This window comes from Enhydra lutris, unplaced genomic scaffold (assembly GCF_002288905.1).
Source record: "Enhydra lutris kenyoni isolate GAN:26980312 unplaced genomic scaffold, ASM228890v2 scaffoldscaffold23, whole genome shotgun sequence".
In the NCBI taxonomy this organism is placed as follows: Eukaryota; Metazoa; Chordata; class Mammalia; order Carnivora; family Mustelidae; genus Enhydra; species Enhydra lutris.
Window position 1 is genome coordinate 28858584 of NW_019154107.1, and position 13406 is coordinate 28871989.

The following is a 13406-nucleotide window of genomic DNA, read 5'->3' on the forward strand; positions in this document are numbered from 1 at the left end:
CTGCCCCTTCTGAAACAGCCACGAACACCCACTATGCACCCCGCCCTGTCCAGAACTCAGATCTCACATCAAGCTTGGCCCATTCCTGAATCCCACTTCTTGCCTTGCACAAGATCTGCCCCCTTTAGAATCAAACTCGGTCTCCTGAATATTCCTAGCAATACCGCTTCAGTACACTCTGGTCCCAATCCAAGACCCGCCCACTCTGGAGCCTCACCCATTCCTGGTTCAGGCCCCACCCCTCTAGAATGCGGTCCCCAGGTCACACCCCTTCTTGTCCCATTTCAAATCCTGCCCACTTTTGGGGCCTGACCCTTGCCTCACTCAAAGCTCCACCCATTCTAGAACCGGGCTCTCAGCCTCGTTCCAACAACCCCTACTCCAGAATGCTCTAGGGCACCCCTCTTCCTTAGACTCTAGATCCAGTATGTCTGGAACCCACACCCTTTGCTTACCGGTCCTCTTCACCCAAGAGCTCCCCTCAAGTCCTCCTCAGGTCAAGTCCCCCAATCTGCCTTTCTCCCCCCTCAGGGTTGAATTTCCCCTCATGGCCCCTGTTCAGACATTGCTGGAGGAGTCAAGGCCAGTTGGGAGGAGGGAAGGGAGAGAGGGGAGAGAGTCTGAAGTCACACCGACCCTCCCCACTTAGCTAAGACCTGTCTTTTCCCTGTTCCCCTTTCAGAGTCCCCCAACCTCAGGGCACAGGGCCAGGGAACAGACAGGGGCCAAGGGATGCAAAGGAAGGGGTGGGGTTAGGAGAGGGACCCACTCAAGGTCAGGCCCCTAATGCATGAGGGGTATGGAGTGGGGGCAGGGCTCGGACAGATAAATAGATATTTATATATAATATATATATATATAAACAGCAAAGAGAGTTAGAGTCTCCTGGCTTGAGGGGTGGAGACCTGGGGTATAGGGGTGGAAAGGGCGGCAGGGCTTCTGAGCTCTTGCCCACCCATGGGGTCCTCCTGGGCTGCACTGACCTGTGGAGACAAAAGACAGAAAGGAGAGGGGGTCCAGACATAGGTTGTGCGCTTAGGGTGGGGGGCTGGGCTGCTACGCCTCCACCTTGGCTTTACCCTCTGCCTGCCGTGCCTTTTCTTCCTTCCTTCTTCACTCATAGTCCTTGGGTCAGCTTCATCCCAGATGCCCCTACTGGGAAGGTAGTGCTTGCGCCCACTAGATTAAGTACCAAAGACGTTGTGGTCCCCCCTCCACCAACCCCAAAATATCCATTAACATGTTACTGTTCTAGCTGTTGGTGATAGATCGTATTGGGCAAAACAAAGCTGCTTATCTTTGTGGTGCTTGTGTTGTGATGGAGAAGACAGACTTCAAACAACAAAAATGTGTTAAGTAAGTTATCTAGTATGACATCAGGTGATAGTAAGTGCAATGTAAAAACAAAAGGTAGACTAGGGTGAGGGGGATTAGGAGTGCCAGTAGGGGAAGAAATGTTGCTGTGGTAAGTGGGGTAGTCAAAGAAGAACTCATTTAAGAAATGATATTGGAATAAAGAGTCAAGGACATGAGGGAGTGAGCCATGCAGATAACTGGGATGAAGAAAAATCCAGGCAGGGGGAATAGCCAGCACAAGGGTCCTGGGGTAGAGCCACGTCTAGTGTGTTTGAGGAACAGCAAGAAAGTCAGTGGGGCTCGAGTGGAGTGAGCAAGGGGCAGTGGTAGGAGGTGATGTCAGAGAGGCTGGTAATGGGGTCATATAGGGCCTTGTGGACTAGGCTGAGGACGTCAGCTTTGGCTCTGGATGAGGTGTAAGTCACTGGAAGAATTTGAGCAGAGAAGCATGAAATGAGAATACATGTCTCATGTTGTTTCTATTATTTCCTCAATAAATGTTTCTTAACATTAGTAGGGCTCTGAGTGATGTGTGTACATCATGAATAAGTCATGGTCACGTCCTGAAGTTTAGTGGAAGAGATAGTCAATAAATACATAAATTAATAATTACAGACTGTGATAAGAAAAGCACAGGGTACTATAAGAGAGATAAGAAAGGGGCCTTTCAAGAAGCTGGCCAGGTAAGGTTATCAAAACTAAGTGTGGGTGCAAAACTCCAGGGGGAAAACAAGTACCAAGGCCCTGAATTTGGCTTGTGCCTGGAACACGGTTGGGGTGGGGAGTGGGAGGAGGTGGGAGATTGGAGAAGGGAAGGGTGAGGCTTGGTGTCATGTCTGGTGTGGGCTTTAGCTTTTAAGGTGAGTGAGATGGGAGCCCAGGCAGAGCTCTGAGCACAGGAGGGTAGGGTCAGGATTTAGGATTTAACAGGATCCCTCCAGTGCTGTGAGTAGAACAGAATGGGGATGTGGGTAGAAAGCTGTGATGTCCAGGGGAGAGGACAGTGAGACGTGGAAGATTATGGATATATTTTAATGGTAGAGTCAACAGGAATTTTTGATGAATTAGATATGAGGTACCTAATAAACTCCTCCCTGCCCTTTCCACCCTGGCCAAGTGCCAGAAGCTACCTCCGTCCACGTGTCGTCATCTCCCCCTCTTCCCATTTCCCTCCCTCGTAGGTGAGGAAATCAGACTTCTCAGACCCAGCAAAAAGACCCAGAAGCCTCCCATTGCCTCCGCTTGCCCCCTTCCTTCCATGAAATTCCACACTACCTCCCTCACCACAGGGGTTGCTGAGAGATGTTAGATCCATCACTACCTCCGGGACTGGTGTGCTCGTCTGACCTTCATGACCCAAGGCCCTTTACCCTCACCATCTATTGGCCTTATTAGAACAAACTGGCTTATCAATCACTTCTAAGGCCCACCTTGTCTTTCCTCGGCGGATTCCCGCACTACGCAAGTCCCCCTGCCATTCCCTTCTTTCATTGGTTGCTCTGTCCTCTTTTTCTCTACCCTCCCTTCCGTCAGAGAGGACCTTCTACTTCTCTCCCATTGGCTTTTCATTCCGCCCGTCTTCAAGCACCATTCTCTTGCTCTCCATCTATTGGCTAGTTTTTCGTTCTTCCTATTAGCTCCGCCTCTCTATTGGCGCCTCCAAGCCCCCACCCCTGTGCCTACGTACCAATTACTCTTGACTCTTATTGGCTTACTGACCCGCCCGTCCCCCCTTCCCGTACCCTTCTTGGCCGCGCCGCCCGCCCGCCCGTCACTCACCAGACTACATCTGATTGGAGAAGGAGGTGGGCGCGCCCTGAGGGCCATAGCCTTGCTGCCCGTAGTCTCCCTGAGGCCCGTAGCCGCCGCCGCCGCCGCCGGCGGGCTGCCCGTAATCGGGCTGGTAGCCGCCCTGGGGCCCGTAGGAGTCCTGGGGCCCGTACCCGCCTGGGCCCTGCCCGTAGCCTGCCTCGCCATAGGCGTCCCCGGGCGCTGGTTGCTTCTCGGGGGCGCCGGGAGGTGCACGCATGAATGGGGCAGCCCAGCCTGTCTCCTTGAACACGAACCACAGGTTGCCGACCCAGAGCACCAAGTTCAGGAAGCCGAACACCTGCGGGAAGACAAAGCCAGGCGGTCGTCCTGTGCCTGTTGATTTGGCCCCGGGGGACGTCGAGGCCTCGGGCGCGGAGCATAGAGACGTGGCCTTCTGAAGGGTGGTGGTTTCTAAAACCCGGACCCTCCAGAGTGCTGGCGCATGAACGCCAATGTGCAGAAAAGTCACCTGGGGCAGGGGGAATGGGGCGTGTTAGAATTCATACTCTCAGGGATGTTGACATCTATCACTATTACATACATACATTTATACATGTATAAAATATAATATAAATTTGTAATAAAGTAAAATGTTAAGCATAAATTTTATTATGTATATAGATATACTAACAGATCATTATACACATACGTATATACGCATATACAAAGTATATAAATATATGCTTTTATATTAAAACAAATACATGGAGCTTAAATATATACAATATAATTCAATTTTGGGACAGGCAGTAATAGCTCCTCTTTACAGTTGAGGAAGCTGAGGCCTGGAGAGGCTAAGATGCTCCAAGTCTCACACCCAGCAAGTGATAGAAAAAAAGTTGGGGGGTCCCTGGGTGGCTCAGTGGGTTAAAGTCTATGCCTTCGGTGCAGGTCATGATCCCAGGGTACTGGGATCGAGTCCCGCATCGGGCTCTCTGCTCAGTGCGGAGCCTGCTTCCCCCCACCTCTCTCTGCCTTCCTCTCTGCCTACTTGTGATCGCTCTCTGTCAAGTAAATAAATAAAATCTTTTTTTAAAAAGTTGGTATCTTAGCATCTGTAGCACGTGTATACAACTTACCACATGCCAAGTCCTTTTCTAAGCACTTTGTATATTGCTAGTTCACTGAATACTCAACTTGGAGCAGGACCTCTTAGTAGTTTTCAATTTACATGCGCAGACTGAGGCTGAGAGGCTGAGTAGTTAGCAGGTGGCAGAGCTGGGATTGAAGCTCAGACTGCTTGACTCTGGCCAGTAGGGGGAGTCCAAGTGAGAAACATTTCAAGTTATTCTTTCATTTTGCATACCGTAGGCAAAATGGTCCCTAGATGGTACCGAGTCGCCAGAGGTTCCCCACAACTAGGCTGGGCCTGGGATCCAGATCTCCCAAACGTAATCGGACAGAGAGTCTCATATTCCCTTCCCGGGGACTATTTGTGCTATTGCAGTGGTTATAACTGCTATCTCATCCTTCAAGCCACTGTTGTTGGCATGCCTCCTCCGGGGAGCCCTCTTGGATCTCCTTTGAATTCTCCCCTCATTCTCTCCACCGCTCCCCAAGCCAGACTGTGAGGTTCCCAGCCTCTCTCCGCAACTGGCCCACCAGCCCAGCCACCTTCCCAGGGCTTACCACTGAAGTGTTGAGGCCAGAGGTCACAGGGTCCCTAAGCTCCTTGCATGTGTTCCCCGTCTGGTGGCAGACAGACATCCCTTTGATAATGTTCTCTGGGTCAGTGGCCATTTTCACGTCTGACAGTCCCTTGGCCCATGCTGATGAGCTAACCAGCCACATGAAGGCGAACACAGCCGTGGCCAGGAAGTCCTAGGGCAGGCAAGGAGAGGCAGATGGCACTGTGACTGGGCTGCTTCATAACATGCTGTGGGGCCTCCTCAGATCACAGGCTTTCTTGGGAGGGGGAGGCCCCACAGTAAAACCCTGTCTCTCTCCTGCCTTTTCAGCTCTGAAGCCCCCAATACTCACTTAAAGGTGAGCATTCCTAGCTTGGGCGTTTATGTGTGTGCGTGCACGCACGTGTGTGTCTGTGACACAGAGGATGTGGGAGTGTAATTATGATGTGTGGGTATGTGTGGGGGGATTTTGTGGGATGGTTTCTGAATCTGTGGAAAGTAGCGTGTCTTTCTACTTTCATCTGAATGTGGGAATTTATGTCATTTTGTGGCTGGGATGAGGGTGTATGAGTACAGCTGTGTAGGAATCAATGTGTCTGGGTGGCATGATGACAAGCATGACTATCACAGTGAACCTCTGTGCACCTTTCTTTGATCTAGACTGTGTGGTTGTGTGCAAGGTGGCAGGTTTCCAGGGGGTAGGTCTGTCTGGGATTCTGTGTGGGCTCTGAGTGGGTCCCTGTCATTCTATGATTCGGTTTCTTTGATGCTCCCAGCAGCGGCAGCAGTAACATCTGTGGCTGTTATGGGGACTGCTGGCATGTGGGACTGTCTATGGTTTGGTAGGCGCCTATGAACATGACCGTGTCCCTGAGACTCTATGTCCCCGGGGCCCTGCACTTGAGCGGCTGTGGGGGGCTTACCATCATGGGTCCTTTGTTGTTCTCTCGGTACTTATTCTGCAGGAAGATGTAGGTGGCCAGAGCCCCCATGGAGTACAGAAAGGCAAACACAGCCACGGTGACAAAGAATTCAGCCGATGAGGAGTAGTCCCCCACCAGGAAGATTTTCTCCATGTCCCCTCGGCAGGTGGGTGCGTCAAAGTACACTTGGTGCAGCCTGTGGAGAGACATGGCAGGTGTGGTCCAGACCCTAGGAACATGCTCCCCCCCCCCAAGTCATGGGTTCCCCAGATTCTGACAAGGTCCCTGGAAGAAAGAGGAGGAAATAACCCTTCACAGAGCACCTACTGTATACCAGTCACATTTTATGGATTGTTCACAGCATCCTGGGGAAATAGGTCTTATTCAATCCTTACTCCAACCCAGGAACTTTGACCTCTTGGTTATTTGTAGAACATCTGAGGCACCCTCCCACCGCAGGATCTTTGCACTGGAATGCCCTTCTCCTAGATATTACTCCCTTCATGTCCTTCAAGTTTTGCTCAACTGTCACTTCAGGGAGGCCTTCCCAGATCTCCGTATTAAAATTAAATGGAACCATTCCCTCCCAGTGCTCCTTAGCCCCCTTTCTAGCTTCATTTTTCTCTATGGCAGTGATACCCCATGCATCTGACATATCATGTGTTTTATGTTTTTCCTGGATTTTCCCCATACTTCAAAGAGGGCTGGGTTTTTTCCTTTGTTGTTTCACTGCTGTATCCCTAAGACCTGGAACAGTGCTGCCACACAGTAGGTGCTCAGTGCATGTTCATCCAATGAAATGTACAGAGGCTCAGAGAAGTGCATTAACTTGCCTAAAGTCACACAGCTGGGGAGAGAATGGCACAGTTGGGCTCTGAACACTGTGTTCCCCCTACATCATGTTGACTTTTCTCACTACCTCATTTCAGGTCCCAAAGAGAAAAGAAACGTATGCTTAGCAGAGGAGAGCACAGAGACTACAAAACAGAAGACAGACAGACAGGAGGGTAGAAGGGATCCTGGAGCACACAGAACACATGTACAAATGTGAGGTGGGGAGGTGCAGATTGGGAAGGTGTCCTGGGACTAAGGCCTTTCCTGCAGTGTAATGGAAGTCATAGGGAGAAAATGCGTGTAGGGAGAAGGTTTAAGGTGGAGTCCCAGAGGTCTAGCCTCAGACTTGGGGGGCAGGATCCTGAGACAGAGCAAATGTTGCTAGTCCCCTTGTGTAGCAAAGGTCCTGAGGGAGGGAGCTTACATTTATTGACTGATCACCTACAAGGCACTTTAGATAACTGCTTCATTTAATGACCCTCTCCCTAAATCCTCTAAATCAGGGATTAGTACACCCATTCGACAGATGACCAGAGGCTCAGCAAGGTTGTGTTAAGTTGCCCAAGGTTGTAGAGCTGCTAAAGGACAGAGCTAAGACTTGAATCTGGGTAAGTTTCTGGATTCCTAGTGGGCCAGGTTGGGAGAGATGGTGTCTTGTGGGAAATGGAGGGCCCTTGGGAGGTTATCAGGGCAGTGGGGGATTCAGTCAGGGGGACCACGGCAAAGACTTTTTTTTCCCTCGAGACTTGTGGGTAAAAGGCAGGTCTTCAGGACTGGAGGTCCTAGGTGAGGGAGCTACTAGAGAGTGGAGGTTTCTGTGGCCTTCTGGATTCCCAAAGGAATCCCAGCAGTATCCCAGGCTGCTGGTTCCTCCCCCTCCCCCAAACTCTGTTTCCTGGCTTCTGTGAACCAGTGGATCCCTGCTTCCCACTGCCCCTCAGGCCATGCCTCCCCTGGTGCTTCTTTTTCTTTCAACCATTGCTCAGGGTCTGTCCTGGATTTTCCTCTTTACACTTTTCCCTCTAACCCTGGGTGATCCCCTGAGCCTGCATTTATCCTTAGTGCTCAAAAATGCCCAATTTCCAACTCAAGCCCTGACCTCTTTCCTGAGTCCCTTAAACTTTTTTATTTTCTTTATTTTAACAAGCCCTCGTGGCACGCTTATTGTGTGCCCAGCACTGTGCTAAGCACTTTACAAGTATTAACTCAGTCACTATTCATCATAATCTTGGAAGGGATATTATCGGACCCTTCTGCAGACGAGTAAATGGAGACCTGGAGCAGTTATGTGATTTGTCCAAGTAGTGGAGGAGCCTCAGAAGCCTCTACTGAAATTGTGTCTGTGGGTTTCTGTCTCCCCACTCCCCAGGAGGTAAGCATTATTGCGAGGGCGATGACCTTGCCTGCTTGTGCTCGTCCTCATGTTCCTAGCACCTGGCACACAGTATGAGCTCAGTGAATATCAGAATTGCTTAACTGGGTTTAATCATTCCCTATAGCTAATCAGACCCCCTCATTATTCTCTGTGATAAAACACTGCATGAGGATCCCCTCTTTGAATTTCTCCCAGTCTGCAATCATCCTTTTTATCAATTTATTTGTTAAAATGTTGGCTCCCCGAGGGAGCTTGGTCTGGTTTTTTTTTTCTTTCCCTGTTATGTCCCCAGCACGTTGAGCAGAAACTGGCATACAGTAGGTTCTCCAAAAAATTGTGTATGGAATGAATGAATGAATGGGAATTAAATAATATTGGCTGACATTAATTGAGCAACTAGTGCTTTAAGGCTATTTATCCGTATACACTTCTACTTTTGAATCTTGTTTATTGCTGGTCTCCTGCCCCTCCCCATTCACTAGAACACAGCCAGAGGGCACCAGCCTATGCCTGTCTTGCTCACCAGATGTCCTAGATGTCCAGAGCAGGGCCAGGCGCAAGGTAGGGGCTCGGTAAATGTGCGGTGACCTGACCCACCGTGGTCTCCTGAGGTGGGGGCTGAACAGGAGCCACTGTGGAGGCAGTATTGGCCAGTCCTACCCCACCCCCACCATCTCCCCTGGGATCCCTGGGGTGGGCTAGGGTGGGGGGGGCGCACCTGAAGGGGTACTCGAATTCAACCTCGATGCTGAGGTCACTCTCTGACTTGTTGGCACACTCCACACTCAGCCGGAGCTCCCCGGTGTAACTGCCGCATGTGGCAAAGGCGAAGATAGCAAAGACCTTGGGCAGCAGGGATGGGGATGGTCATGGTGAGCCTGTGTACACGTGGGATGGGATGCCCTCCTCTGGACAGATCAGGGCCCAGCACAAGCAGCAGCAGATGGACCAGTCCCCACCCCCACCCCCTAATCAGGGCTCATCGGCTCCAAGGACAAGCTGATTACAGGGGTGTGGCTGTCTCTTCCAGTCTTTCTCTCAATGTCTCTCTCAGTCTCTATCTCTCGATGCTATGATCCCCCTCCTTCTCTCTTCTGTCTCAGTCTCTTTATTCCTCTATGTATTTCTGCCTGTCTCTGTTGTTCTCTGTGTCTCTGTTTCTCTTGGTATCTGTTTCTCTGTCTTTCTCAGATGTCTCTCTGTCTCTGTATCTCTGTTTCTCTCTCTGCCTCTACCTCTCTCGTATCCATGTAGGTCTCTTTCTGTCTCTTTTTTTCCTCTGGCTCCATCCATGTAAATGTATGTTTCTCCCTGTGTGTATTTCCGTCCTTGGTCTGTTTGTCTCTATCTCCCTGCTCTGTCTCTGACTCAGTCTCTGTATCATGATCTCTCTGTCTCTCTTGTGCATCTCTCTTTTTCTGTGTATCACTTTCTCCTTTCCTTGCTCCCCTGAGTATCTCTCTTTTTCTGTTTCTGTCTCTCCCCCATCCCATTTTTTTCTGCTACTCTTCCTGTATCTATTTCTCTTCTCATCTCTGTTCTCTGTGCATCTCTGTCTCCCTTTTTCTTTGTCTCTTTCTCCTTGTCTCCACTCCCTCTCTCATCTCTCTCTGTTTTCTTCTTGGTATTTCCATCTCTGTTTCCATCCTTCCCTGTCTCTCATTCTGTCTTTGGATTTCTCTGGCTTTCCATCTTTTCTGCAGCAACCAGTTTCACACTCCACCTCCCCTGCCCCTCTCTCACCTCAAAGGAGGAGGTAAGACGTCACATTCTTCCACTTCACAATGGGGGTACCCTTGGTCTTACATGACGTCACATCACAGCCCCTCTATTCACTGACCCCAGCCCCCGGGACCTCACCAATTCTTCCATCCCCTTCCACCCGCACCCACCCATCCATTCCTTGCTCCCCACCCCTACTCTTCCAGAGCCCACCACCTCCTTCTCTCTCCCAATGGCCCAGAGCACACTCACCCATTGCAGCACCTTCACAAAGCCAAGGGGCTCCTTGACCACCCGGAACTGACCCCCGGCCACCAGCTGAGGAGAGAAGTGGTGGGGAGGGGGTAGGATTGTTGGGAATGGAAAGGGAGGTGAGAGGCAAGTCCACCAGGCAATGACCCCTGGAACTAGGGCATATGACCTCCAGGAGTGAGTGATATTGGGAGAGAAAGGGTGAGAAGGAGAAAGTGACACTTCAGGGAAAGTGTGAGCACAGGGTCTCTGAGAGAAGATCCTTGGGGTTCAGGACTGGAGGGGAGGTCTGGGGAGATGGTGAGGTTGATGGCAGAGGGTTGTTGGGGTGAGGAAGATGGGGACGGGGTTGGGACTAATTAAGGAAGGGGAGAAGGTCTGAAACAGTAAAGGTGAGTCAGATGGTGAAGGGGATCAGGTGGAAAGAGTGAGGAAGGAGTTGGGGTTCATTAGGGTGGGGGAGGGGGTCTTGGGTGGTGGAGGTGAGTCATAACAGGGAAGGAGTCAGGTTGGCTAGGGTGGGGGAGGGGTCTGCAGCGGTAAAGGTGAGTCAGATGGTGGTGGTGGGGTCTGAAATGATGAGGGTGGGGAGGGGTTGGTACTGGTTAGAGAGGGGTGAGGTTCTGAGGTGGTGAAGAAGAGTGAGATGGCAGGGGGGGTCTGGGCTGAGTAAGGTGGGGGAGGGCTGGGACATGGCTTCAGTGGATATGTACTGGGGGAGGGGAGACTAGGGGTTTTGGAGAGGCAACGTCGCATCGTCCCCCTTGATCTGCTCTGGGGGAAGGGGTGGTCATCTACTGGGGTACCTTCCCTGGGAGGGGCAGGTGTCAGCCCTCCCCCCACCCCCCCGCCCCCACGCCTTCTGTCGCTCTATTTCCTAGGTCATCTATGAGCAACCCCCATCTTCCTTCCACTGTTCCTCCTCTCCCCGTCCCCGTTACCCTTACTCTAGCCCCAAGACCCCTCTTCCTCTCCTCACGGTTGCCGGTAAGGAACCGGGCTTCTGGCGGACCCCGCTGCTGCAGTGAGGACGGCCCTCGCTGCGGCAAAGGGCGCGCTCGTTCTTTTCTCCACCTCCCCCTTCCGCCCTCGCCTGCCGTAGACCCCAGCCCCAGTGCTGGTGACCGACTGTCCGCTGCCAGGACCCTGGCCACCACCACTCCGAGTCGCCTGATTCGCGGCGATCCGGGCGGGGAGGCCGGGCAGCGGCGGGCTCTGTCCTCGGTGCTGGAACACGTACCTGATTCACCACGTCCATGTCTGCCAGCAGCAGCATCAGCAATGCGGGGGGCGGGAGGCGCCTGCTAACAAGGGCGGGCGCGGGGCGCGGCGGGGGCGGCGCGCGATCGTCGGAACAGCCCAGGCGGCCGCGGCTCCGCCCCTCGCGCCCCCGCCCCACTCTCGGCGCGCGCCTGCACACAGCGGGCCGAACCTAAATCTCGCCAGCCGCCATTCCAGCCCTAGAGCTGGAGTCGCGAGAGCGCTCTGGGAGGATCGGTGTCTCGAAAAACACAGCTAGAGGTCTGGGGAGTGGAGGACCATTCGGTCCTACAGTAAAACGTTTTTGCCAGGCCCTTTACGGAGTTTGTTGAGTGTGTTCTTACAATAGCCCTATGTGGTAGGGACCATTAGCCCTGTTTTTTACAGATGAGGAAGATGAGTCCCCGGAGAGGTGTAGCTGCTGCCCAAGGTCGCCCCACTAGTAATTGGCAGTGCCCAAAGTCTCAGCGATTTCAACGTAGTTCAAGGTCTTAAAAACCCCTCTCTTCTCCTCCAACCATCTCCCCTATTTCTCTATCCTTTTAGTCAAAATTTTGCTTGCTCCAACTCTACCCTTTACATCCTGTTTATTCCTCAGCTCTCTTTTAATCAGACTATCCCTCCTTCATGCTACTAAAACTAGGCCCACAAGGTCAATGGCGATTGCCATGTTGCAAAATCCAGTGGATAAATACAATGGGAGTTTAAGATGTTCAACCTCGTTTATGCTAAAAGAAATGCCTATAAAAGCTACTAAGATCCTGTTTTTCATCTTTGAGGGTGGTGAATATAAAAAAGTTTGCTTAAGCTCAATATTGGCAGGTTGGCCAGAAACAGGCATTCCCATAAATTACCAGTGGAAGTTAGGTTGGAATAACCTATGTAGAGGGCAATTTGGCAGAATTCGGCAACCTAACAAATCCATATACTGATCGGCTCAGCATTTATACTTCTAGGAACTTATCTGACAGATTCATACATGTGCTAAAAGTTGTATGTATAAGATGATTCACTGCAGTGCTGTTTATAATATGACTCCCTAAGCACTCCTTACTAGTGGCCCATTTAAGCAAAATCTGATACATCCACGAAATGGAGTACTATGCAACTGTCATTAGTACTAATATGGAGCCTTGTAGGGGCACCTGGGTGGCTCAGTCAGTTAAGCAGCTGCCTTTGGCTCAGGTCATGATCCCAGGGTCCTGGGATCGAGCCCTGCATCAGGCTCCCTCCTGGTCAGGGAGTCTGCTTCTTACTTAACTATCTTGGTGATCATTCCAAGGCTCCATATCAGTATTTTTTAAAAAGATTTTATTTATTTATTTGACACACACACACACACACACGCACACACAGACAGAGGGAACACAAGTGGAGGGAGCAGCAGGTAGAGGGAGAAGCAGGCTCCCCACAGAGCAAGGAGCCCAACATGGGACTCAATCCTGGGACTCTGGGATCATGACCCAAGCCAAAAGCAGATGCCCAACCGACTGAGCCACCCAGATGTCCCCCTTTAGAATTTTTAAAAATTTGTTTATATAATCTCTACCCTCCACTGGGGCTCAAACTCACAACCCTGAGTTCAAGAGTCACATGCTCGTTTGACTGAGCCAGCCAGGTGCCCCATGTACCTTTTGAATTTTGAACCATCTGGATGTATACCTACTTTTTTAAAGCATCCCCATGTACACACACTCGAATTCACACAAATATGTAATGGATACCTCGCCGTTGGTGCCTTTTTGGCAAAAGAGCTTGGGTTTCAGCAATTACTTGCATTTGAATCCCACTTTAATATTTATTCCTGTGTGGCTTCGGACATGTAAAATAGTTTTAACATGGTACCTACAGGGTTGCTGCACTGATTAAACAAGATAATCACTGTTATGCGCTCAGCCCGGGGCCAAATAAATGGTTCATTCTACTTCCTACACAGCTCTGGAATCCACTAATTTCTCACCATCTCCTCTGCCACCTCCCCTGGCTAAGGCAACCATGGTTCCTGCCAATTTTAGCATCTCCAGTCTCTTCCCCCTCCCTTCTGTTTTCAGCACAGCCGTCAGAGCATCCATTTAAAATGCCGTTAACTATGTCACCACCCTGCTCAAATCTCTCCCATGGCTCCCCACTGCTTTTAGGAAAACTCTTGCTCTGAGAACTGGGATGAAACCCTGGGTCAGAACCTCCCTGGCAGTGGCCCCATCCAGGACCTTTCCCAGCATTGCCTCTGATTCCTTCGGAGTG

The 13406-nt window shown here is 51.1% G+C and overlaps 1 protein-coding gene across 1 annotated transcript; it reads right to left on the reverse strand.

Moving 5' to 3' along the window:
* Positions 1-823: 823 nt before the first annotated feature.
* LOC111150487 (synaptophysin) lies at positions 824-11178 on the reverse strand. The gene is made up of 7 exons (XM_022507958.1): positions 11143-11178; positions 9903-9968; positions 8647-8771; positions 5720-5915; positions 4798-4989; positions 3136-3466; positions 824-983 (listed from the first exon to the last, which is right to left on the reverse strand). Exons 1-6 carry the CDS (start codon positions 11176-11178, stop codon positions 3140-3142), a joined length of 942 nt encoding a protein of 313 aa, XP_022363666.1. The 3' UTR covers positions 824-983; positions 3136-3139.
* Between the last annotated feature and the right edge of the window lie 2228 nt (positions 11179-13406).